The 27,888-nt window shown below is 37.4% G+C and overlaps 2 protein-coding genes across 3 annotated transcripts in view; both read right to left on the bottom strand.

The window, feature by feature from the left end:
• SERGEF (secretion regulating guanine nucleotide exchange factor) overlaps positions 1–9,124 on the bottom strand; it is a 231,699-nt gene extending 222,575 nt beyond the window's left edge. For both annotated transcript variants that reach the window (XM_051965428.1, XM_051965429.1), the window contains exons 1-6: positions 8,984–9,124; positions 7,741–7,876; positions 4,998–5,153; positions 4,115–4,209; positions 3,549–3,609; positions 1,165–1,278 (exon numbers count right to left, since the gene is read on the bottom strand). In XM_051965428.1, the coding sequence (XP_051821388.1) occupies positions 1,165–1,278; positions 3,549–3,609; positions 4,115–4,209; positions 4,998–5,153; positions 7,741–7,876; positions 8,984–9,055 (634 nt within the window). In that variant the 5' untranslated portion in view covers positions 9,056–9,124. The remainder of the gene's footprint in view (positions 1–1,164; positions 1,279–3,548; positions 3,610–4,114; positions 4,210–4,997; positions 5,154–7,740; positions 7,877–8,983) is intronic.
• Positions 9,125–16,959: 7,835 nt separating this feature from the next.
• On the bottom strand, positions 16,960–27,360 carry TPH1 (tryptophan hydroxylase 1). Its single transcript, XM_051965344.1, has 10 exons — positions 27,203–27,360; positions 25,702–25,885; positions 23,598–23,698; positions 23,423–23,490; positions 23,053–23,249; positions 21,710–21,845; positions 20,923–21,049; positions 20,648–20,743; positions 18,534–18,667; positions 16,960–17,552 (listed from the first exon to the last, which is right to left on the bottom strand). The coding sequence occupies exons 1-10, from the start codon at positions 27,317–27,319 to the stop codon at positions 17,378–17,380; spliced, it is 1,335 nt and encodes a 444-aa protein (XP_051821304.1). The 5' UTR covers positions 27,320–27,360; the 3' UTR covers positions 16,960–17,377.
• Between the last annotated feature and the right edge of the window lie 528 nt (positions 27,361–27,888).

Raw genomic sequence — 27,888 nt, 5'->3', positions numbered from 1 at the left:
TTAAATGGATATCAAATAAAAAATGAATAAAAACAGTAAAATAAAATTGGTCTGGCTGAATGACAACTTCTATAGCTCACTTCAAAGAGAAAGCCTAACAATAAGGTAGAGTAGGAGTGTGAGGGTGAAGAGAACAAACTTGGGGTAGAAAGGTACATCCTAAGACAACCCTGAGGAATGAGTTCTCGAAAGGCAGGAAATCATAGAACCATTAAATCTCAAAGCTGATCTAGTGCAACAAATACCTAACAAGAATTCTCTCTATATACCTAACAAGTGGCCATCTACCTTCCCTTGGAAGACCTCCCATGTTGGGGAACTCATTTCCTCTAGAAGCAACTCTGTTTTGAGTCAGCTCTGTTTGTTAGAAGTCCTTTCTTAATTCTAGTTGAAATCTCTCTACACCTTTCATCTACTGCCCCAATTTCTGCTTGGACCAAGAGGGCAGAAAATATCTTCCACATGACAGTCTTGACTTGAAAGCAGTTATCATAACCTCTCTCCCAGTCCAACCCAACAAGAATTTATGACTTCACAAGTCTGGGTAGCATTCTCTTCCCCTAAAGGAAATAATATCCCTCCCATGCTTTCTCTTCTTTGGGTTAACCATCCCAAGTTCTTTCAAGTAATCTTCATATGACCTGGAGCTACAGGTTTTCAGTATAGTGGGTTGAATGAAGAGTATTCACAGTTCAGAAGCTTTGTCCCTAAGAAAAAGGATTTACCCATCTATCCTTTGCCATGGAAACCTGGAGCTTTGAGAAGTCAACCTGAGCCAAAGGAATTCTGACATTTCTAATCCTGCTTTTTGTCACACACCATCTATTTCGTGATGTCACACCGGCTATCTGACTCGTCCTCCTCATCCAAATATAATAAGAGCTAGATTTGCCTTGGCAGAAGGAGGATAGCTCACCAAGAGATTCTATCTGCCTGACAACCCATCATCCTTTCATAAAATTGTCTACTTGAAATTCAACAAGTAAGCTATGTCACCAGGTCCCAGCATAAGCACTGGGGCAAAATGGAGGAGCCGAAATGTGACATTTTTAACCAGATGCCCCATAGTGAAAACCCATTCCCCACTTGATCTGAGGTCTAGATCTGCACAGTTTGGGTCAAAAGAATAAATTCACAGCTCTCAGCAGAATAAAAATAACTCACCAGTCACTTGGCAAGGCTCCTTGGCTGTCAGGAATGGCGGGAGGGGCTTCTCAGGGCATGTCCGCCGCCCTGTGGATGCCAAGCCTGTGCCCCATTGGAACACCAGGCCACTTTCTTCCAATGGAACAGAAGAGAAGCAAGTCAGGGGGGCATTCATACAGCTCTATTATACCTAGATTTCAAACCAGGAAACAAGGTTCTACCCTCAGCTCTGCCATGTGAGTGTTACCCTATGGAACCCTAGCCAAGTAATTTTTCCAACCTCAATGTTACAGAACATTGTAATTTTATTACCATTTTAGAAGTGCTTTGAAATAAAAAGTCCAAGAGCTGTGGCTAATAACAAGCCTGAGATTCTTTGATATAGCCCAAAGTAGACTGAAGAAAATAATCACATACAAAATCTCTACCATCTCTACCATCACCCCCCCCCCCAAAAAAAAAAAAAAAAGGAATGAAAAATAACCCAGGGATCCAAGATCATATTTTCAATAGTTTCCTGGATATGTTGATCTGGGTGTCTCACCAACACATCTATCTCAAAATGTCTACAACTAAACTTGTCATATTTTCCTCTAAATCTAAGGAAAAGAGATATAACTGAGCCATTATCAAAGAACTACTGTGGAGCTCAAATAAAATGATATAAGTAAAATGCTTTACAAATTATAGGCATACATATACATATGTGTGTAAATATATATTAATATACACATGACATGTGTATATATATTTATATATGTATATATACTGTGGATATTTTTAGTGCTTTTAGTGCTTGAAAGAACACTATATGTTATATTATACATAATATATTAACATGGATGGATAGGTAGGTAGATGATGGATGGATGAATGAATGAATAGATCGATGGCTAGATAAGGGAAGAATGAAAAAATGATAGGTAGATAGATAGACAGATGATAGATAGACAGATGATATATGGAAAGATGATACTAGATATATAGACAGACACAGACAGAAATGATATATGGAAAGATAATAATAGATATATAGTCAGAAACAGACAGACAGAGATGATAGATGGATAGATACTCAGACAGATGAATTGATGGATGGATGGATGGATGAATGGATGAATGAATGAACAAGAGAGATTAAATGTTGTTTCATTGACTTCAGAGTGAAGAAACAATTATAGGTACACCTTACGTGTGTTTCTACATGATCTTCCCCTATTCATGGCTGAGAAAAAGGTGTTGCTTCTAGTGCTTTCAGTGAATTTCCAGGCAAAAACTACAGCAGATGGAGACCATACAGCCTAGGCCTGTTGGTACCTTTCCTTAGAATTTTTTCTTTCCTTCCCTCTCTCTATTCCTACCATCCCAGGAAGAAAGGTATTCTTGGATAAAGCTATTAATATTTCCATCTAGACCAAAGGAGATGAGAAAAGAATGGGGAAAAATAATACAAGGGCTATTTTAAAAAATATTCTCCCCTACTTTCAATCCTTTCCAGGTTCACTTAGCCTCCCCACTACAGTGTTTCACTTTCCCTCCCCAACCCAAACAGAAACATTTCTCCTTTCATTGTGAGCAGAAAACAAAAATCACTTCCAGTTGTTTTTTATTAAATCTTCCTTCCCCCTCCCCAATCCAAACACAAACACTTCTCCCTTCATTGTGGACAGAGAACAAAAATCACTTCCAGTTGTTTTTTATTAAATCCCTGAAAGGGATTTTTATTAAAGTCTCTGAAGGATTTTGCTAAATGAAAAGTCAATATAGCATAACATTGTATTGGATCTGCAGTAGGGAAGATCTAGATTCTAATACTCATTAGCTGTGTGGTGATCATGGGTAAACCACAAAACCACTATGAATCTCAGTTTCCTCATCAGTAAAATAGGATTTAGAACCAAAAGGGATCTCAAGTGTCATCAAGTTCAACCCCCTCATTTTTGAGCTGAGGAAACTGAGACCAAAAAGATAAAATGACATCCAAGGAATAAGGAGCCAAGAGACAGAAGGAAGATGACAATAGCTAGCATTTATATTGTGCTTTAAAGTTTACAAAGCTCCTTGCATGTTCTCTCATCTGATCTTTACAATAATCCAGGGAATCAGTCTTTAAAATGAGGAAATAAAAGCTTGAAAAAGGTTTAGATTGTGATCCAGAGGCACACAGCTAAGTCACTGTTTGAGGCAGGATTTGAATTGGGATCTTCCTAATTCTAAGTCGAGTACTGTATCTCCATTATACCACTTATCTAGAGGTTATCAGAGTTGGAATCCGAACTCAATTGCTATAAATAAATTCCAAGTTTAGCTCTCTTCACTGGACCCAGCCGCCTTCTCCTAAATAGCCATTCTAGCACAATTAGAGTCTCTCCCCAAAATGTAAATTAAAGCAAAATGATCACCTGTAGCAGCCAGCGCATGACGCATTCCAGCCGCAATGCACACAACCTTCTCATTCAGGAGCTATTGGAATCAACATATAGGATTTGGAAACATTTTCAAATTAAAAACCACAGAAACTTTTTGAGGGGGTAGCCTTTATTTAGGCTTTTTTAAAAAGAATCCTTAAATTAAAAAATACTTTGTGAAAGTGAGTATCAACCCTTATCCCCCAACTGCACACAGATAAGAGAAAAGGAATAAAGATTGGTACAATACCTACTATATGCCAGGCTTTACAAATATTTTCTCTTTTGATCCTCATAGCAACCCCCATTTTACAAATGAGAAAACTGAGACAAATAGGTTAAGTGACTTGTCCATGGTCACACAGCTACAAAGAGTCTTAGATCAGATTTGAACCAGGTTTTCCTAACTCCAATTCTCTATTCATTAGACTTTTAAACTGGAGGTCACAATCTGATGTGGGATCTCATAACTGACTGTGTAGGTTGCAAAATTATGATTTGTTATCAGCAAATGTTTGATGTGTATATTTATTTTATATACCCATATACCTGAAACTTACCTCTATGACTTGGGGGATAACTTGTCTTCTGGTCCCAGGAGGAAGGCCCAATTGACCAAATGAATTTGAGCCACATGATAGAACCTGACCATTTTCTGTAAGATAAAAGATAAAAAAGTTAGCTTTATGACTAACAGGGGAGATATTGAAAACTATCAGCTCAACACAGTCAGAGTCTATGTATTACCAGGGTCCCATACCAATGGAGAAAATCTCAAAGATAAGGAAATTCCTGTACTGTTAGGCACTTTCCATTAAATTAAACATTCAATCAACATCTACTATCTACACTGCTACCATGAAGAAGGGCACTGGAGATACAAAGAGTAAGACACAGTCCCAGACCTTAAGAAGCTTTAAGAGACAAGCAGTAAGGAAGCCTGATAGAAAGTCTTTTAAGTCCTGTTGACCATATAAAGTAGAGCTTGCCAATGAACTCTGGACTGTTCTTGTTCAAAAGGCAGCAGAAGACCTCAAGCAACTGTAAGAGTAACTTTTATCTAGGGCCTCTCAAGGCTGCTCACTTATTTTGTCAATGTTCAATATAATGTCAACATTACTACTCATTCAGCCTGGCCAAATATTCCTTTGCTTCGCCCCCTAGTGTTTAATCCCTCATAACCCAGATTTTGAGATTATATAATTTTCAACTAGCACCACTGACCATTTCTAGTCATTTATTTCCACCACTACTCTACTCTCATCTGTGTACTGAACCCAAAGAAAAGCCTCTTCTACCTTTAAGTCTCACTCAGGAAGAACAAATCTTTCTTACTTCTAAAAAGAGACATTTCAAAGCAAAGAATCATATAATCAAAGCTCCAACTATCATCTGGCTCTTCCTCAAATGTATTCATCTAAGAGAGAGAGCAATAAGTATTACCTGTGAGCAAAATTGTAAAATCCCAGCCACAGGACACCTGTAAGACAGGGCAGCCAGCCAATGGTGTGCAAGGGATAAAAGACAAAACATCTTCAATGTGACCAAGTCCCAGCTGACCATCTTTGTTCAAGCCACAGACAAAAAGCTCCCCTTCATCTACAAAACAGAAAATCCCAGTGAGCACAAAGAGGGAAATTTCATCTTATCCAAGCTTCAAAAGAGATTTCAATTAATTAAATTCTGACACAGAGAGGCTTTTTTCTCCTTTTATTTTTTAAATAATTTTGGCACATATGGGAACAAAATGGCACAGAATAAAGGCACACAACTCTCATAGAAATATAGATGAATGGAGAGTCCAAGCACAGATTCTCATGCCTTCTTTGGAACAAGAATATCTGAGATTTTTTTTTCCTTTTTGATCTGATTTTTCTTGTGCAGCATGAAAAACGTAGAAATATGTTTAGAAGAATCACATATATTTAATATATATTGGATTACTTGCTGTCGAGGAGAGGAGGGTGAAGGAATGGGAGGGAGAAAAATTTGGAACACGAGGTTTTGTAAGGATGAATAATTAAAACTATCTTTGCATGTATTTTGAAAATAAAAAGCTATTATTTTTTAAAAAGATTATCTGAGAAAAAGCATGGTTTAGTAGATTGAGTGCAGAACTATAAACCAGGAAGAACTGAGTTTAAATATCATGACAACTTTTCTAAAGCTTCAGTTTTCTCATCTGTTTTGAAGTTCTAATTAGAAGTTTGTATTACATCCTTTAAAGTACTATAGAGAAGATAGTAGATAAGGGACAGCAATTTAGCCAAAAGTTTTCAACATTTCCCCTTCCAAACAACTTTAAAATAATGCCTCAAATTGAATTTTGGAGCAACAGAAATGAAAAAAGATAAGAGTGAGACATTTTTCCAATCTTGTCTAAGACAAGTCAGCAACAGAAGTATGGAACACTGGGATGGGTCTCAAGTGCGTGTGGTGATAATACCAGTGGTGGCAGTTACCTCAGGAACTCACAGGCCAGAGACAGTAAGGTCAGATAACTGGTCAGGAAAAGATTATAGGAAATGACGCTGTAATCAGCTGGTGCTGATTGGCAACTCTATTGCCCATAAGCAGATCTGGGTCACTGTTCCAGGGAGAGAAGAGCAGTGACCTTGGTTCTGGACTTCTTGCCAAGGCAAAGAGGAGCATTGGTGTGAGTAGGTGACTTGGCCACAGTTCCAGAGTCAAGAAAAGGCTACAATATGAAAACAGCTACAACCAAATTCTCAAAGAAAAATGCTAATTGGACCCAAAAACAACAAGAATTTCTGGATGAATTAAAGAAAGAAATAAGAGTGGTAGAGAAAAAAATGGGGAAAGAAATGAGAGTAATGAAAGAAAATTATGAAAAAGAATTGACAACTTGGGAAAAAAGGGGGGTAGGGGCACCAAAAACAAAATACTAAAGACAATAATACTTTAAAACAGAATTTGCCTAATTGTAAAAGAGGCACAAAAATTCACTGAAGGAAAGAATTTCTTAAAAAATAGAACATCAAATAGAAAAGAGAGCACAAAAAAATCATTGAAGAAAATAATTCCTCAAAAATTAGATTTGGGCTCATAGAAGGGGGGAGGGAAGGAAGGAAGGAAGGGGGAAAGGAAGAGAAGAAGGAAAGAGAGAGGGAAGGGAGGAAGGAAGGGAGGAAAGAAGGAAGGAAGGAAAGAAGGATGGAAAGATGGAAAGAAGAAAGGAAGGATGGAAAGAGGGAGGGAAGAAAGAAAGGAAGGAAGGGAGAGGGAAGGGAGAAGGAAGGAAGGAAGGAAGGAAGGAAGGAAGGAAGGAAGGAAGGAAGGAAGGAAGGAAGGAAGGAAGGAAGGAAGGAAAGAAGGAAGGAAGGAAGGAAGGAAGAGGGGAAGGAATGAAGGAAGAGGAGAAGGAAGGAAGGAGAGGGGAGGAAAGGGAGGAAGGAAGGGAGGAAGGAGAAGGGAAGAAAGGGAGGAAGGAAGGGAGAGAGAAGAAGGAAGGAAGGAAAGAAAGAGGGGAAGGAAGGAAGGTAGGGAGGAAGGAAGGAAGAGAAGAAGGAAGGGGGGAGGGAAGGGGGAGGAAAGGGAAGAAGGGAAGGGAGAAGGAAGGAAGGAAAGAAGGGGGAAGGAATAGAGGGAAAGGGGAAGAAAGGGAAAGTGAAAAGGAAGGAGGGAGGGAAAGGGAGGGGAAAAGAAAGAAATCGAAGTGGACTTGAAATCACAAATAAAAAAAATGTATTTTTAATATAATTTGTTTTACCACAGAAAAGTACTAAAGAAAAATCATCTATTATTTAGATCAGGGGTTCATGAATTTAAAAAAAAAAAAGCATTTTGATAACTGTATCTCAATATAATTTGTTTTCTCTGCAATCCTACATGTTCTATTTTTGTATTTAAAAGCAAGGGTTCCCCTGACTGCCCAGGGTCTTCAGTATAAACAAGGTTAACTTCTGATTTAGCTTTCTCTTCCAACATAAAAGGGGGATGACAGAGGGGGTAGAGGAGAAGAATTCTAATTTATATTAGAATAGAAAGAACATGGGAATTACCAACAGACAGCCTGGGTCATTGTCTACAACCCATTTCTCCCTCTGGGTCTGTTTCCTCTTCTGTAAAATGAGGGACCTGAACAAAATCATTTAATGTCCCTTCCAGTCCTAAATACCATGAACCTGATTGCTTTTGGTCTCAGAGAGAGCGTCCTGCAGGTTACCTGTGACCACAGCTGAGTGTCCTCCTCCTCCAGTCAGCAATTTAAGGCGTTTGGGATCACAGAAATCGTTCAGCCGCTGGGGCTCAAGCACATCTTCTTTATGGCCAAGGCCAAGCTGCCCATAGCTATTTGCCCCCTAGGCACAAAAGAAAACCATAATAGGAGAAAGTGAACCCATAACAAGAATGTCTGTGCACCTGTACCCTGAGAGTTCCTCACGTGTGCACCTGTCAGAGTCTGGAACTGTCCGAACCTCCCTTCACGCCCACTCTTTCCGAGGGCCTTTAAATCCCCACTTAGGTAGATAGCACGGCTTTCTTTCTCTCCATATCCCCATATCCCATCGTCCCACAGTGGTGGGACCCTTTGCAGCCAGTTTAAAAGGAGGAAGAGGGGAGAGGCTGACTGCCCTGGATGTGTTTATGAGGAGAGAAACTCTCACACCCACGCCAGCAGCGGCTCTGGGGACCAGCATTTCCAAGAGTTTGCACAAGCCTTAGGAGCCCTCTTAAAGCAATGAAAAGATGGAAACAGGCATAGCCTTGTCCTACTGGGCCCCAGAAAGCAGAACGAGAGACCGGAGTGGGGAAGGGGGGGGGGGGGGGGGGGAGGAGATCTGGGCTTGACGTAAGAGGGACACGACCTAACAAAGCTCTGCCCAAGCCAGAGCTCTCGTGGGCGGCTTTCAGCCCAGGCAGCGGGGCCACTTGTTGGCTCTGTCCTACAGAATTTCCCTCAGGCGGGTGGAGATTAGACTCGGTGGAATGGGAGGTCCTTTCTGGGAAGGCCCCTCAAACTACCTGCCTCTGAAACAATCCTGGGTCTGCAGTTTCTCTAAGGCCGGCTCCCCAGGGCAGGAGCACAAGGGTCTTAGAAGGCGATACCACCCCCTCAAGAGGAAGGGGCTTTCGCTCGGACATCAAGCCTTCTCAGGGGTTTCCACATTTTAGGTTCTGTACCCAAAGAAAGGCCCCGATGTGCATGCAGCCTTAAGGCAGGGTCTCCTTCGGGGAGCCTCCATGGCCCAGAGAGTCGCGCGTCCCTGGCTCACTCTCCCCGTGAAGTCTAGGCGAGCCCATCCTATCTCATCCCGCTCCACCTCCCCTCCATGCCTCCGGACGCCGGCCCCCCCATCCCGGACCTCCAGACCCCAGAGGGACTCAGTAGTCCCAGACCCCCGGAGCCTGTCCAACTACCCTCCAGAGCCCGGACCCTGGGGTGAAGCCCGTGAAGAGTCAGGTACCCAGCTCAGAAGCAAAGTGACGGCCCGGGCCGGGGCAGAAGCCGCCTCCCGCCGGCACGACTCACGGTCCATGCCTCCGCGTACCGCACAGCAGCGGTCAGCTCCCACGGAGCTTCCGGGTGTGGGTCCGCCCCGGAGCGGGCGGAGCTCTGCCTTTGACGTAAGAGGGAAACCTGCTAACAATGAGCTCTCCCGAAGGGGACGGTGAAGGCGGCTTGCTCCCGGCCCGGGTCTTCAAGCAAACGCTCACACGGCCACGTCTGGGGTCTTCTGTCCAGAATTTCTCTTGAGAGGGGATAAAGGGGATACAGTAGCCCCGGACGGAGGTCCCTTCTGGGAGGGCACAGACCCTGCCCACTCCTCTGACGCTCGGTAACTCCCTGCCTTGGAAACAAGCCCGGTCCTTGGTTTCTGTAGGCCGGCTTCCCACGGCTGCAACACAGCCGTGGTCCTTGAAGGGGATGCTAGCCCCCAGTAGTAAAGAAGTTTTCCAGCACACATCAAGGAGCCTAAGGGAGGCCCGGAAGACGAGGGTGAGGGACGATACAGGGCACGGCGCCTGCTGCTCTGAGACGGACGGCAGAAGCACTCGTGTGCCCATCCTCGCCACACCCAGCATGCTCAGCCGGGGCTAAAGGGATGCCCAGGTGGTTCAGGCTAGAGTGTAATTGATGCCTGTCAGTCCAGTTGCCCTGGCACCGGAGACCATCCCCCAAAGTGAGAAGGGCTTCAGCTTCTCAGAAAGCTTTCCTGAATCCTGGGCCCCACACTGGTCTCTCCTCACCTACTCCATCTGGTCTGCACCCTTTAGAGAAAGCCTTTTAAATTAATCAAAAAGCATTTCGCTGTTCATTTCTTAAGGGCCCATTCTGCTAAGCCCTGGGTGTACGAAGACAAAAATAAAAAATTCCCTGCCCGCAAGAAGTTTATATTCTAATGTAGGAAGATACACACACACACACAATTATGTGTATATATATATATATGTGTGTGTGTGTATATATATATATATACACACACACACATATATATATATACATATATATATACATGTGTATGTACACACATCTGTATATATAATACTGACAAACCTAGCTACTATCCAAGGTATATTATATATACCTTTATATATTATATGCATATATATGTATGTATATATATTTACTTTATATATATTTTATACTTTGTAAGTATATCTATATCTACTTTGTAAATGTATTTATTATATATATGTGTGTATATATATATATATATAATTACAAAGTAAACATACAAGGTTACTTTATATATATATTTTTTTACTTTGTATATATTTTATACTTACTTTGTAAGTATATATGTCTGTTCTGTAAATATATTTATTACATATGTGTGTATGTATATATATGCATATATATGCATATATATTTACAAAGTAAATATACCAGGTAGTTTTAGAAGAGGATGCTCTACAATTGGGGTGGATTGGAAGGGTTTGAGGAGAACGGAGACAGGAAAGGTCTCATTCAGAAGGCTGCTGGAGCTAAATTTTGAAGAAAGTGAAGGATTCCAAGAAGTCAAATGATGGAGACAGCAGGGAGTTGGCAAAGCAAAGGCCTGGAGATGGTTCATAAGCATCATGAGTGAAAAATAGGAAGTAGACCTATACTTCAAGTACCAGGAAATGAGTAATGTGTAAGAAAGCCTAGATGATGGAAAGGGAAGATGTTTTATATGTCAAACATAGAGAGAACTTAATTCTTGTACCCTAGAGCTAATAAAAAATATTTTAGGCAGTAAGTTACCTTTAGTGCTCTTTTTAAAAATATTATATTCACCTTATCTGTGTGATTGCAGGACAGAAACTGGGATTTTCACTTATACATCTTCCATATTTGTAAACATTTTAAAAATTGAATGTTACAAAAAATCAGTGATCTTCTCCTTTTGGCTTGTCTGCCTATTTCTCAAAGCCGGTCCTTTTTGTCCTTAATAATTTGTAGCCCCTGGGATTTAAAAACCTGAACAGAATACTATGTATTTATAGAAGCTTTCAGAATGGTGGGAAAAGTGAAGAATTTGGATAAGAGGTCTTGGGTTCAAATTCTGACTTTCTCATTTACTGCCTGTTTGACTTTAAGCAAAGTCAATATCAGAAAATGATATAATTTAATCAGTATACATGACATTAAAGAAGCACTATCATCTGCTTTGCTTTTGTACCCTAAAGGTACAAGCTGACTTGCAGTTGAAACTTTCCATATGTGTTGTCTCCCTAATTCCTCTACTGTAAAGCGAGGATAATAAGAGCACCTACTTCACAGGATTGTTGTAAACATCAAAGGAGATAATATTTGTAAAGTGCTTAGCACAGTGCCTTGACATATAGTAGGGACTTCTTTTTACCCATCCCTCTATCCATTATCACTATCATCATCATCGGAATATGAGCAGGGACTGTCTTACTTTGCTTATTGTACCCCCAGCACTTAGTACAGCATTATGTATATGATAAATGCTTAATCTTTTATTCATTCATTCAAGAAATCTAGTCAGTCAATAAATATTAAGTACCTACTATGTATCAGGTATACAAGAGATACAAAAAAAAGGCAAAAGACATTTCTTGTCCTTGAAGAGCTTACAATCTAATAGGGAAAACAATATGCAAATGACTATATGCAAACAAGATATATACCAGAGATCATCAAACCACTTGTGTAATGAAGAGTTTCATTCAAGAATGCTTGGGTCTCTGATGTTCTTTCCAACTCATCCAAAGCTATTTCTACCTTTAGATGGCAGCAAATGCTATCCACAAATAGGGAACACTTTGAAATAGTCCAGATTCAATTGAGCCATGAACTGGAAAGGATCTTAGAATTCTAAACAATCTTAGAATTCAGAGATAGAAAGATTTTACCATCTTGTCCAATCTTCTCCTTTTACAGATTAGGAAAATAATACCTAGAGAAGATTAGTCACATAGCCAAAGCAGCATCTTTTACCTTTAAATCTCTTCCCGCAACCTATTTAAGCCCAGGAAATTCTTGCTCTGCTTCTCCCACTACTAACCCCCATTTCATTTCATTTGGTGTAAAGATTATATATTTCATCCCATCTGCTCAAGTCATGGGTCCCAGGAAGGCTGAGTCAGAAGTGATAATATCAGAGAGAGTGGAATAGGAAGAACAGGGATTACTGTAACAGCCCTATTCAGGTCTCTTTCTGTGTAAAGTGCCCACACTTAAGGGATAGCTGGTTAGTTTGGATTAATTCTGGTTTGTCAGATAATGTTAATGATAACCAAGTGCTGGTTTAGAGCACTTGGAGATTAGTTAGTTCCAATTCTAGACTGTCTGCCTTGAACTGACACACCAATGCATGCCTTGGTCAAGATAGGAAGGTATCAGAGAACCTCAAGGCATTCCCCCATTGCAGTAAGTAGCACAACATATCAATAGGTCACTAAAAGGACCTGGTTATAATGGAGTCCATAGATAAATGAAATTGTAAAAATATACTTCCGGGTGTTTTTTTATATCAATTACGCCATTAAAGGGACCTGGTTGTGATGTACTTCATAGATAGATGAAGCTGTAAAAATATACCTCAATGTTTTTTAGTATTTGATGAATAAAATGAGGACCAAGATACTGAAGTTTTCAAGTATTTATTATCCACTTTAACTGTAGACACACAAAACATAGCAAGTAAGACTTAAGCAATGCTTCAACAATTTAATAAGCAGAGACTCACTAAATTGTGCCAGATCATCATTACAGTGTCTCAAGGAGTTGTATATAGAACATAGAATTACCTAAAATGTCTAATAGTTTCCATTTCTAGACTAAAGAAAATTCTAAAACCTTCCCACTTAATAGTGAGAGTAGTGTTGTAGATGACATATTTCATAGATTGAGAAATGTTGCTATTCCAACAAATGTTTGGGGCAGGACTTCCCTCAAAAAGTCACAGCACTGCTGCTTCCAATTTCTTCTGAGAAGTAGTGGTCAGTCCTTAGTGCATCTCAACTAAATTAGTGAAACTGCTTCCCAATTTGAGGTACTCAGTGCCAATGTGCCCTTGATTCCTACATGCTTGAAATAGTATTAAATACACATAAACGTATGGAGAGCCCACAATCGCCCAAATCTACTAGTATGTAAAAACTTAGTGAAAAGGATAGAAAGCAACAATTTAAGGTTATTTAATTATTCTGCAACTCTTAAGATCCCAAGGTAAGAGATCCATTTTAATTTATTTTATTTTTTTTATTTCTAAAGGTTTAAAATTAACTTTTGATTCCAACAAACTGTAATCATGATGTGATTTGAAATGTTATTTTACATTTTAAGTCAGATTATCTACTTCAATTTGCAATATGTAAATAGAACAAACCAAGTATGCAATCACCTGAAAGAGCCAGTTTGATTTTACTTAAAACAGATATTCTTGCAACCAAATTGAACTTACTAATTAGCACAAATATTTTAAAGGCTTTTCAATTATCCTACTGAGACATAGTGTTTTTAATAGATAAATCATGCTATTAAATCTAGATTTAATCAATGCCAAAGTTGTGAAATAACACAAGAGAAACATCATGCTTTCATTTTCTTAAATAACCTGAGATCAGACATTTCTTTAAAACAAAGATTCTTAATTTATTCCTTTTGTAGAATTGATAGCTGAAATATCTAGAAATTAGAGTGTAATGTCTCAATGCATATTGATATATTAACATGAATATAAAAGTACATTTTTTAGTTTTAATGTATATAAAATCCATATCCTTAAGAAAATCCAAACTCTAGACTTATTTAAAGAATGTCTTGTATTTATTTTGGATGAGTCCAATTCTAGTGCACAATGCTTGAATATTTAGGGATAAAGTTTGCATTAATATAGCATCAAAAACTAGGAGATGGAAAGTAACAGCATTCTTAAGCCTGGCCACTATCATAGAAATCATATGGACTTATAGAACACTATGTTGACTGAGAATTCTTTCCATTTGAAATGAACGACTAAAATTTTACTAATCTGCTCTAAATAATATCCCTCTATAATACAACAATAATAACTAGCAAAAAAAAAACATGGAGTATTGGTTGATTTGGGTTTCTTGGGTGGGTGGGGGGGGGAGAAAACACCAATACAAACTAAAAAAGCTGTGTTTATAGAACATTAAAGAAAAGTAGGATGAATGGAAACAATAAAAATTAAAGTACCATGGTGCTATAAAAATAATAAAATAGTATTAAAAATAGCAAAAAAGAAAACCAAGGCTATGAAAAAGCTGAGACTGGTGAGGAACACAAAGAATGACAGAGTGCTATTTTTAAAGAGAAGCTGGAGGTTGATTGTAGGGCACTAGATAGAGAGCTGACCCTAATATGTGGATAACTCAAGTCCTACTTTGAACATCTACTAGCTATGTGATCCTGGGCAAGTCAGAACTCCAGGCAACCCTCTAAGACTAAGTTGCAGAAAAAGTGCTACTCTTCATTATTGGAGGGAATCCATGTAGCAATGAAACTACAAGTCCAGTTTCTGTCCTAGATTAAAGGCAAACCGGAAAATCAAAGGCAGAATAAAATTGCAACTTAGGATAGATGGGATGATAGATAAAAGGAGAAGATAGAATTACTTTGCTTATATTGTTTCTATTTTTCACTAGGAAAAAGTGGACATTAGACTAAGAAGGAAACTACCAAAAAATAGGTGGGAGAAGTGAAAACTGGAGACAAATGAGAAGATACTAAATAGAGTGCCTAGCTGTCCTCAATGACTTCAACAGGACTGGTCAAACTGAAGCTTAGGGTACCAAAACACCTGGCAAGTGGCAGGGAGGCTGCTGAGCCAAGGATATTTGAAAAAAACTGTAGACAAAAGTTTTTGTCTAAAGATGGGTTGGATTAGGAGGTCTCTGAGGCCCCTTCCAGTTCTGTAATTCTATAACTAGAATTTGAAAAAAATGTTACCCCAATTTAAAAAAAAAACACAATAAATTTTATAGAGCAGGAATCAACAAGTTTTACATCTACCTTCAAAAAAAAATTCTAGGCTGGATTTTTAAGCAAATGGTTAATAAACACTTAGGGAAGTGATGATATCTATGAGTCAATATGAGGTCACCAAGTGAGATCAAACTAACTCCATTCCTTTTTTGACAGGTAGATCAAGAGAATGGCATTAGACACAACATACTGTATTTCACCAAGGCATTCAGAAAAGCTTTTCAAGATACTCTTTTGTATTTAGCTGAATTGATAACTGCTTGAAAGATTGAACCAAAAAGAACTAGTTAATGCAATTTTGTCAGCATATAAGGTTTTTGCATGCCTCTGTCTCTCAGCTTCTTCTAGTTAACATTTTGAGCAATGATTTAAATGAGATCATAGATTTCACATTCATCAGATCTTTTCATGACAAAAAATTGGGACAGAAGAACTGCTTGGTTTTTGAACCACTGAGTCAAAATCACCACAAAACTCAAGATTGAATAATAAATTCAGTATAACAAGATTAAATTTAATAAGGGAAAATGTAAATAATTAGATAATGAATGGTAAAAGAAAAGGTTATAGTTCATGTGGAAAAGAAACTGGATTCTTATCACTATATGGTGAGCTAATAAAGACTAATCTTGAACTACTTAAAAGGAATCCTGGTGTCCAGAATACTCCATCTTCTTTCCTCTCTTCCCATGGTAACCATTCGCATATAGGCACACATTATCATCCAACTGTTAACTTACTACTAGGTCTTATTTCTTCACTATATTTCCTTTTCAATTGTGTTTCAGATCCACTGCTAAATATCTCTTTTATCCACACCTAATTAATCATTATTTTAATTAATTTGTGTGGTATGAATGTTGCCATTATCTGTCCCATCTTCCTTTGAGACTTAGCTTTAGTAAGCACCATAAGAAAAAAAAACATGCCTTAGGCTAAACTTTCTTTCTCTAAACACTCATAACATTACTCTGCTTAATAGGAATGTAGTTTAATAAATATGTGTCAAATTAAAGGAAGTAAGAGTTCTACTATCCGCATATTAAGGAAAATATGACAAATTGGAAACTACCACAAAGAGGGAAGTCAAGATAAGGGGATTATAAACTATACCATATGAGGATGAGTAGAAGAAACTAGAGTTGTTATGTTTTTCCAGAGAAAAGAAAAAACTAGGGAAGCCATGACCTTAAAATCATAGACCTAGAGCTTAAAGGGAACTCAGAGGTCCCTAGCCTGACCCCCTTCATTTCAAAGATGAGAAAACTGAGATCCAAGTTGCTTAAAACCACATTAATAGCTATCATTAAAGGCAGAATTTGAATCCATGTGCTCTAACTGCAAAACCTCTGCTTTTTCTACTATACCATGTACCATGCTATTCAACAATTTTTAGATATCAAAAAGGAAGAATGAATAAAGTTATCCTGTGTAACTACTAAAAATAAAACTAGACCAATTGGTGGAAATTATAAAAGGCAGATTTTAACTAGGAAGAACTTCCTAATGATAGAGATGACTATCAATAAGAGAGGTTTCCCCAGGAAATAGTTCTCCATCACAAGAAATAATTATGCAGAAGATGAATGGCTAATTACAAGGAATACTAAAGACCAAATTCATGTCTCTAGTGGGAGTTGGAATAGATTACTTCTAAGATCTATTCTGACTCTATCATCTGATTATCCTAAAGACCAACAGATAACCACTGAATACTTTTAAGTAGGAGCATGAAAACTCATTACTGAATTTTAATCTTCTATCTGGTAAAGTCAAGAGATATTTAAGAGTTTACTACAGAACTTTTTACCACCTGGTCATCTGTTGCCAGAACCCCCATTGGACTAAGTACTATGGGATTTCCATAATTTCAGAAGGAGCATAATCAGTCAAGGACAATATCTTATCCAACCTAAACATAGAATTAAACCTGTGGTGGAAAGTCTCAAATTCTACAATAAATAATAAATATCATAAATTTAAGGAGTTCAAGATTTTTACTTGAACTTGATTAAAGATACCCATCTAGCAACCACAGAAAAACTAGTTATTTTTTTAAATAGAGGAAAAATATTTTGTAGAGAAAATATTCTCTTTTTTCTATTCTTAGAAGTAGGATTCAACTACTTAATGTCTAGGAAGTCAGACAAATGCCCACAAATTAGATAAGTATATCTTTCATATGAACATTTCCAGGGATTGATTAATAATATCTTGTAGCATCACTGAGGTTAAGAATTATGTTTCATAGCCAGCTAGTTCAACCATCGTTTGGCTCTTGAAAAAAAAAGTCTATTCCATGGATCTCTATGGAAATATCCAACGTCCTCTGCAGTACTTCAAATCCTATCTAGAATTAATCACTCTTGAATAAGCAGGGAATATCCTCCCTTTAGACACCTAAATGTCTTCCCATTTTAGTGAGGGCTTCATTGACAATGTCAAGTTCATGTCGAAGTTCATTGACTACATTGGCAATGCTCTTGGTGTCCTTCAGAATCTGGATACTTTGTGTGTATGGATTGTACTTCACACCAAAAGGGCGTTTGATAGTTTTTGCAAATTCTCTAAAGAGATAACAACAAAGAGAACAAATCAATTTTCAGCAAAGTCAATGAAAACTACCTAAAATCAAACGTGTATGATCAATATTCTCACACCACCACTGTTAATGGACAATGTCCTATTTGGTTTGGGTTTTTCTCCCAAGAAAGGTACACACGTTCTGGCTTACCCTTGTTCATCATGCACATAATATCCTCTGAATCTATTCTTGTGCCCAAATATAAATCCATTCTTATGCCTAAAATGCATATTTTTCTCACTTCAACATCACAGCGTCTGTAGCTTATTTCAAAACCCAAATCAAGTGCTACCTTCTAATGCAAACCTGTCCTGACACTTTCCTGGTGGCTAGAGCCCTTCCCCCTTTCCAAAATTACTGGTTTTATTTTGTATTTAATTTCTATGTACATATATTTTCCCTGCTAGAAAGATCTGTAAAGGCAAGGGCTATTTAATTTTCCTATCTCTGAGCACATGGTATTTAGTAGTTCTTTAATAAATGCTTGTTACTTTAATAATGCTTGTTGGATGGATGGATAGAAGAATAGATGAATAAATGAATGAATGACAAGCACAAGTGGAAAAATCCAAAGCAAATAAACCACGAACATGAATGGATGGATGGATGGATGGATGAATAATAAACACAAGTGGGAAAATTCAAAGCAAATAAGCTGTCCACTTGTCCCAATCTTTCTAGAAAATTATCTGATTGCTATCTTTACTCCAGGACTTTATGTAATAGACTTCCCAAGGATTCTGAAAGCTATCAATCACTTCATTGTGAATGAATGGATGAGAGTCCATTTAGGATCTCAGGAAGTCATAAGTGTGTGAAAGTAAAATTGACTATATTGTTAACAGTCAGAACAGGAATTGTTTCAAAGTTCCCCAAGCATCCAAGAGCTTCTTCTAATCACTCTAAATTACATCTTCAAGATTGCCTTTTTTAGAAGAGAATGAGGGAAAGAGACAAACTTTACCTCATCTTCTCCTTTGCTTCTTCAAAGCTTTCAGACACAAAGTAGACTTCCTGGAAAGTTGTAATGAGGCACTCCTGCTTGCAGGTGATCTTAGGATCAAAGGGCTTCACATTGGCTTGTCCAGAGAGGGCATGCTAGGAGATAAGCCCAGAATCATTGAGGCAAAGAATACAACCTCTAATGCGTTTGTAAAAAAAAAAAATTTACTAAAAGTACCTGTTGAATTAAGTTGCACTAGATGCTAGGAATTAAAGGATTTCATGTTCAGAACATAAAAGTTCTAAAGCTGAAAGGGTTCTCAGAGGCCTCTCAATCTACAGAGAAAGAAATTGAGAGCCAGGGAGATGAACTGACTTAGCCTTTTCATATTCTCCTTCTGTCTTCCATGACTTCCTTCAAGTCTCACCTAAACTCCAGCCTTCTACAAGAATCCTTCTCCAGACTACCTTAATCTTAGCATCTTTTCTCTGAAACTAGACCAAACATCATATGTATACATAGGTGCATATATACACACACATATGCATACATACACACATATTATATATAATTGTTTGCATGTTGTCCCTCTAACAAACTGTGAGATTTTTGAGACTAGAAACTATGTTTTGCCTTTCTTTGTATTCCCACAGGATAACGCAGTGTCTGGCACTTAGTTGGCATTTAATAAATGCTTATTGACCTGCCCAAGGTCACAGAGGTAGTGGAAGTCAGATACAGTTTTTTGCTTTGGTTTCTTTCTGTCAGATTTATATTTCATCTCAATGTAGAGAATTCTCAGTGTAGAAACCCCCTTCATTAAAACAGAGGCAACCCATCTACATCTCATAATAATAGCTCATGTCTTATATAATAATTAGGGGCAACTAGGTGATACAATGGGGGTAGAGCCCTGTCCCTGAAAGATCTGAGTTCAAATCTGACCTCAGATACTTAGCTGTGTGACTCTGAGGAAAGTCATTTATCCCTGTTTGCCTCATTTTCATTGACTGTGAAATGAGCTGAAAAGTAATTGGCACACTACTCCCATATCTTTGCAAAGGCAACCCCAAATGGAATCAGACCCAACTGAAATGAATGAAGAAAAACAAAACCATTATGCTTAAAGGTTTGCAAAGTACCTTATATATATAGTCTCATTTGATCCTCACAACAAACTATGGGGTAAGTTATTATTATTCCCATTTTATAGGTGAAAAAACAAAAGGGAAGAAGTGTTAAGAAATTTGGCTAAGGTCACCGCTAGCACATATCATATAATAAAACTTAAACTCAGATCTTTGACCTTAGGGTCAAATCTTCTTTCTACTAAAGGATCTCCCTTATTTGCTTTAGTATTAATATAGATGGATTGTTTTCTAGGTTTATTATAGACAGATTAATATAAGTTATTTCTATCAGAAAGAAAGCATTTCACCATCAAAGAGATCCATACTTAGCAACTTAGAAAATAGTTTCAAAAGGACTTTGGTCAAAATTCTTTGGATCAAAAATCAGTAAATGGTATCATAGACTTAAATTGAGAGGAGGGAATCTTTGTGATCATGAAGTCCAATCTCTTATGAGAGAGGAAACTGAGGCACAGTTTAAAAGACTTGCCTAAAGTTATACAATTTGCAAGTATCTAAAGAAGAATCTGAATTTGGGTCTTCTTGATTCCAAATCCAGTGCTCTATCCATTATATAATTCTCTCTTTCATCTTCTGATTAAAAGGTGTAGTTCTTAAACTGGGATCCATGAACTTGATGGAGGGTTTATTTTTATGACTACAATGCAATATAATTGGTTTCCTTTGTAATTCTATGTATCTTATGTTATGCCTTTAAAAGCATTATTGTTTTTAATTTTTAAAATGATATTAAAAATAGCTAAGAACCCCTGTTTTGGATACATATATATGAAAACAGGATACCAACTATGGAATAATGGTAGCAATCTTTAGAAATCTTGTTGGAGAAACAGTAACTCAGTCTACCTCAAGATCTTTGGATAATTTTAGTCCTAAGGACATATTTCATGAGTTTTCCATAGCAGATATCTATATAATTCACCTAAATACTTCAAATCCTGTTTATAAAAGAAATGAAAAAATGGCAATATTTGTGACTCTTACTTTGAGTTCACTGATGGAAGAGAGCAGCCCTGCTCCATAAACTCTCAGCTGTCCTTCTTGTTTGCACAAGCCAAATTCCACAGTGAAAAAGTAACACTTTAAAAAAGCACAGGAAAGGTATTTCTTAAATTGGTCATTCAATCACTCTGTTTAAACAATAATAAGTTATACTCTCAAGCACCAAGTTCAATCATTTTAAGGAGGGCAGTTGTGGGCATTCCAGCTGCTAACATCAGAAGAAAGGACCAAAGAGCTCGAAATGTTCAGATCTATACCGTAGCCAGCTTTTGCACTGCCTCATCAGATGCTCCAAGGGATGCCAGGCCAATTTCCTGGGAGAACTGAGCAAAGCTAGGTTCAGCCAGAAGAGGAACATGACCCAAGAGTTCATGACAGGTATCCCTGAAAAATAAATAGAATTAAGCATATCATACCATGATACTTGCTGACAAAGCAGAATACAAATGTGTGATTATCTGCTTTAATTCAGCAGAATGTAATTTTTAAACATTATTTTTATTTCACTCCCCAAGGTAAGACAGGACATTTAATAGCTTAGAAACAGAAGGCAGCTTCAGTGGATGTAATTCTAATGGATTATGTGATATGAATTCTGACACTGGCCAAAGGGCATAAAGGCACCTATAATTGCTGTGTTTGTTGAGGGGAGGATCTATGATTTAATCAGTGCAGGGAACTCCCAATGTGACAAGTACCTCCATTAACAGAAATTAAAATCCATTATTGATTTAGCATATAATTACTAGGGAGTTGCTTGAGGCACAGAGGAAGACATAGGATCATAAATTTAGAGCTGAAAGACATTTGAGAAGTCATTGAGTCTAATCCTATCATTTTACAGATGAGGAAACTGAGGCACCAAGAGGTTCAGGTAAGTATACAGTTAGCAAGTGTCTGGGATTCAGGATTTCATACAAGACCTGGGATGCAGGTCTTGATGACTACATATCCTGCATTCTATCTGCTATGCTGCAAAGACATTTGCTGAATATCTGAATTCTACAGAATGAGATTTTGACATCCTCAAGCAACAATACTTACGGCTCTGGAGTATAGAGGGGGTCTGAGCTGTGTCTCACATACTGAGTACAGTGGAAAACACGGAACGCTAAACCTGCCAAGAAGTCTCTTGGTGACAAGTAGCCAGCAACTGGACGGATGGAAAACCCTGTACGCTCTGAAACATAGTTAAAAAAATTTTCAAGAAGATGCCTCAAACCCTCAGCATTTTTGTTCGGAGTAAGATAATAATAATAATACTTATATATCATAATTATATAGATATGTATATTTGTGTATATATATATTATATTATATTATTCACTATGTGATAAGATCTGTATCAAGTGCTTTGTAGTTATCTCATTTGATCCTCACAACAACCCAGGAAGATAAAGAGTTAAACCCTATTTTACAGATGAGGAAACTGAGGCAAATGGAAGTTAAGTGACTTGCTTAGGGTCATACAGCTACGAGGTGTTTAAGGTTTAGCTTTGAACTCAGGTCTTCCTGTTTTCAGGCTAAGTACTCTATCCCACTGGAGCATTTAGCTCTCCAAATGAAAAGGTCTTTTTGATCTCAATATTCTATCTCTAGCAATAACACCAAGGGACATTTGGTGAGAGACCATGGCTTTCTACCTTATATTTAGACACAGAAAATTGATCTCTCAACTCTCTTGCTCTCCTTCAAAACTATAATCTGTGTGTGAATTCGGCTCTAAATCCTTCCAGTAAAAAAATGTAGTTTTTACCTAATAGAGGGGGATGCCCACATAAATGATAGTGCTAAATTAGGCTATCATTATGCATTATATAATGACATTATTATGGCTATTTATATTTATTTATATAATACAATAGGTGCTATTATTATCTCCATATTACAAATGAGGAAACTGAGGCTTAAAGAGGTGTGATTTGCCCAGGATCACAGTTAGTAAATGTCTGAGACAGGTTTTAACTCAGTTCTTCCTGATTCCAAATTCAGCCTAATCTACCGGATTTAGCCCCCTAATCCACCACCCTACTAATTTGCTCGCTCTCTCTTTCTCTCTCTGTATGTATATATATATATACACACTTATATATATGTGTGTGTGTGTGTGTGTGTATATATACCAGGAAAACAAGTTATCTCAGAATTATTGCTATCTGAACTCCATTGAAAATATTCAAACAAGTTAACAATACTATTCAATATCACGGTTCCAGAAGTACTTCCCCTTTGGGGTCACATAATTTTATTCCCCACTATGTTTTTTTTAACAAAGATATATAGCTGTATATCTGTATTCTCTTGTGAACTTTTATAATTCTAACATTAAAATTGCATAGCTAATATGCAGTATGGCATTTCTTTACACTAAATAATGAACATGTCACCTTTTAAGAAGCGTGAGACATCTTCTAGTTGAGGGATGTTGTCTTCCTGATACCCGCAGTGTTTAGACAGTAAAGGTAAGTTTTTGAGATATTCTCTGCAAGCGTGGGTTGGGTAGAGTTTATTGAGCTCTCGGAACACAGTTCCCCAAGTCTTTATCTCTTCTTCAGTGAATTCAACCTTGGGAATGAGATCACCACTAAATGAGATGAAACAAAGATGTTACTTTAAATTTAAAACCAAGGTATAATTTATATTTATTTTACTTGCTTCAATTTGATAAATAAAGATGATTTGTTCTCTATGTATTACTTCACTACTGTCTCAAAATTAGATTAACTGTGGGAGGTTTTTTTTTTATCATAGACTTACTGCTTATAATTCATAGCCAAGTCAGCAAAATATTTGCGTCTTTTACGGTACATGTTGTCTTTGAAACCCTGAGATTGAGAGAGAACAAATATATTTGAACATTTTAAAACACTTTTTGTTTCAGGTTGATATAAGCTGGAAAACTATACAGAAGTCTTTCCCCTTTATTACTTACAGGATGGTCAGCATCTAACTCAGCCCCATACATCAGAACTCTGTTGGCACATTTGTCCAAGTCCGAAATCTTCTTCGGAAACCAGGGAACAGTCTCCATCTCTGCAAGTATAAAAACCCAACAAGTTGTAAGTCTTCAATGAAACACTGACGCTAGAAAAAGGAATTCCTGGTTTTAGATAGTCTTCAGATATCTAAGAGACAGAGTGCTATATTGAGAGGCAGTGCAGTAGAATGAGGGCTAAACTTTAAGTCAGAAGAGTCCTGGACCTGAATTTTGGTTCTGGTACGACATGAACAAGTATCTCTCCAAGTCTCAGTTTACTCATTCATAAAATGGATATTATACTACTTGCCATGTCTCTTTTCACAGGGTTGTTATGAACAAAGTATTTAAGAAGTAGGATGGTACAATGGAAAGGGCACTAGCTCTAGACAGAGAGGACCTGGGTTGAAATCTTATCTCTGAGTGATCTTGGCCAAGTTGCTTAGCCTCCCTGATCCTCTATTTCCTTGGCTGTAAAATGAAGCTGTCAAGTTAAATGTCATCTAAGATCATTTCAAGCTGTTATCCTATGAGCCATATAAAGTTGGAAAATTATTGCTGCCTAGCAGCCCTCCAGGCAGTAACAGTGGTCAGTCAGAGGATGGAAGAACAAAGAGAACTGGACTAGTATGTGTGTGAGAATGGGTATACATGTGTGCAAGTGACCAGTTCAGTCATCCCACATGCCATTTTAAAGACCAAGATTGTTATTGAAACATAGGAAGTGATGGAACACCTCAGCACAGGAGATGGAGGAAACTTTGAGATCCAGCTCACAGGAAAATTGCCCTCAAAGGAGTAAGACCCAGAAAGTGAAAAACAGAGAAATATAAAGAAAAAAGACTGAAGTTATCCAAAATTTCAGGAAAAAAAAAGCTACTTAAAGACTTTGAACATAAGCAGATAAACCAATAGAGAATACATTAAAAACAAAAGGATATGTCCTCCAGATCATTTAAAGAAATCCAGAAATCTATGAATACATATTTCAAGGAAAAGGAAACGGAATCAACACTTAGCAGGAGAGAAGACCTTATGTTTCCCAGGAGAGCCACAGCAGAATATACCTGAATACTTTAAAACAGAAAAACCTGTGAAAGTTGAATCAATGACCTACACAGCAAGAATATTTGACAGAACTGAAAATTTTTAATTCACAATGGCAAACCCCACTAAATGTGGGAAGGAGGGAAGGAGAAAGAGAGAGAGAGAGAGAGAGAGAGAGAGAGAGAGAGAAATTGTTATTGGATAATATATAGCAAGGCAATGTGTTTAATATTCAAAGCATTTGGCAAGCTCTTATTTAACAAAAATAGCTATTATTACCAGCAATAACTACAAAGTGTATGGCTTTCCTGCCTTATTTTGAAAGCAACTAATAGGTTCTATGTTCTAGAAAGCCTGCATTTGACCATCTCTTCAGGCATACAACAGAATGGGGAAGCATTTCTTCTCTGTATAGGTAAGCTACTCATGTATTTTTAATGTTTTAGAATTATGATGATAGAGATTTAAGAAATATCAAAGTCTATGATAATTTGGACATAAACAATTAGTAATTAGTTTTCTTCTGCTGAAGACTTCCTCTTCAAGAGCTATTTCTTTTTTTATTTTCATGGAAATGAAATAAAAAGAACAATTTAAATTAAAAAATCAATGTGGGTCTCATTCCTTTTCCCTAAACTATGCCATAGCTCTAACCCTAATCTCTTCAAAAAAGTAACTTAAAAGTTATTTTCTCCAGAAAACCTTCCCTGATTCTCTTTAAGAAAGTTTAAATTGTGCTGTGCTGTGTTTGCTTCCATTTAGTCAGACATTGCCTTAAAACTATTCTCTAATTGTATCTGTGGTGTATCCCCCAACTAGCCTGTGAATTCCTGGAGAATTATGTTATAACTTTTTTGTTGTTGTTGACACCATCCTAAGTGTTAAACACGGATCATATCTTCATATTAAATATGGAGCATGTCTTCAGAAGGTTACTCACAAGCAACAAACACTTGATAAATGACTGAAATTAGAACTCATTTTTTTAGGGAATGTTTTCTTTCAGACTTACCATCTTCCTGCATAGAAAAAGCATCAGGCGAATTCACAGACAGTACATTTGCATGGGACTTCAACAGGTCAAAAAAATCATTTAGTTGCTCTCTATTGGTATCACAATCAACAAAAATTTCAAATTCTGAGTTTCTTCTCTTTGACTTTCTTGACTCAATGTGCACCAAGTTCACATGCTTCTCCTGTTTTAAATCAGTGAGTGAAGATCATTTGAAATTACTTCAATAATGAACAATCTTATGATTAAATTTATAATAGTAAATTTTTATTATCATTTAAACTTTCATTTTACACTTATAAAATGATAAATGCAAGGGAAACAAAGTTGTTCCAATATCACCCTCAATACTTTTTTTTCTTCCTGTAAATTTAAAAGGGATTAATTTGTATCCCAGTCCTTTGTACAAATGTAGCCACCATGATAAATGGATTATTTGTGTTCACCATGAACATGGAGAATGTTAGATCAATCTATCTATTGATCATTCACTTTATCTGTCTCTCAGTCTATCTAGTTCAGAGTGGCATGTGGAAATGTACTTAATATTTCAGTTGTGGTATGAATAGTACAGTGAGGCTATCATCTGCCTAATCCAAGATACTATATTTTTCTTTATCTAACATAAAACTGAATTAACTATTGCCAAATAACGTTGGAGAATCATATTGAGCTTGCATTCCACTACAGCTCCTAAATCTTTTTTTCAAACAAACTCCTATATGCTCGCACTTCCTTCATTTTATACTACTAAAACTCATTTTTAATCTAAGTGTAGGACTTTACACTTACCAATTTCATCATCTTATCTGTCCCAATGTTCTAGCCTGCCAAGATCTTTTTGGAGAGGGGAAGAGAGGGATAGAGAGAGAGAGACACAGAAGATACAGAGAGAGACAGACAGAGACAGAGAGAAAAACAAAGAGACAGAGACAAACAGAGAGATACACACACACACACACAGAGAGAGAGAGAGAGAGAGAGAGAGAGAGAGAGAGAGAGAGAGAGAGAGATTTAGAGTTCTAAACTGTGAGATAAAGACTAAATATAATCTGAATTTATAGGACAGTTTCCTAAGGGCTGTGGTCTTCATGGAACACTTAGGTATTAAAATAGGCTTTGAAAAGTGGATAAAATTTGGATGAGAGAAGGACATTCAAGACAGGAAATGACATGACAAAGGAATAGAAGAAGGAAATGAGCATGACGTGCAGATAATAGAGAGGGCACAGAAATGGAGAGGGTAAAAAGTATGTGTTAAGGATTAATGGCAAATTAGTTTAGTTAGGTAAGGCCAATCTTAGAATGAAGAACAAAAGACTCGTGGGTGGGAGGGAGAGATTTGGATTTGCTGGTTTGGGAGTGAAGAGAAAGGAATGATTTCTAGGGCACTTTAAAGAGTTCTCTGAATCCCACTCAGGAAAAGATGACTTAAACCTCACAGCATGTTTCAACTATAATTTTAAAGACTACCATTTCACAAAGACAGAAGATCACTTACCTGGAAGAGCTTCAGAGCTTTTACAAGTCCTCCCACCTCATTCTTCAAGGAAAAAACAATAGCAGCTCTACCTCTTTCTGAAGAATGGTCTTTATTCTCCTTATTGTCTTCAATCATGATACAATTTTTCTTATTTATCTAAAAAATAAATGCAAGAATTTTGACAAGTATTTAAGAAGACATTTGGGTAAATTCAGCGGATTCATCTGAGAAGCATCAACTTGAGATGTTCATTCCTCGAGAGAGATATTGAACTTGTCCAATGGGATTCTTTTCCTACAAGATGACATTTTCTGAATAACTTTTTAAAATAATTATTAACCTGCTACCAGATGCTTGATGGGCCTAAATCCAGTGAAAGTATGTAAACAAAAATTGGTTGTAATAGAGTACCCATTAGCATACAGCCTCTAGTCTCTAAACATCAAGAGCATTGAACATAATACTCTCTAAGGTTTTTTCCTGTGCTCCCTTTCTTTCCTCCTTGCCCATGATTACTCTTACCAACCAGCCAATACTGTTTGAAGACAGTAGCATGGGGCAGTGGAAGAAGCACTGGATTTGGAGTCAGAAAATCTAGATTAGAATCTCAGTTCTGTCATTGATTGCCTTTGTGACTTTGAACAAGTCACATTCTCCCGATCTCATATTCATCACCTATAAAATAAGGTGTTTAGATTAGACAA

The sequence above is a fragment of the Antechinus flavipes genome, chromosome 6 (genome assembly GCF_016432865.1).
Source record: "Antechinus flavipes isolate AdamAnt ecotype Samford, QLD, Australia chromosome 6, AdamAnt_v2, whole genome shotgun sequence".
NCBI classification, from domain to species: Eukaryota; Metazoa; Chordata; class Mammalia; order Dasyuromorphia; family Dasyuridae; genus Antechinus; species Antechinus flavipes.
Note: the sequence above shows the minus strand (reverse complement) of the source record. Positions and strands in the feature narration are given on the sequence as shown.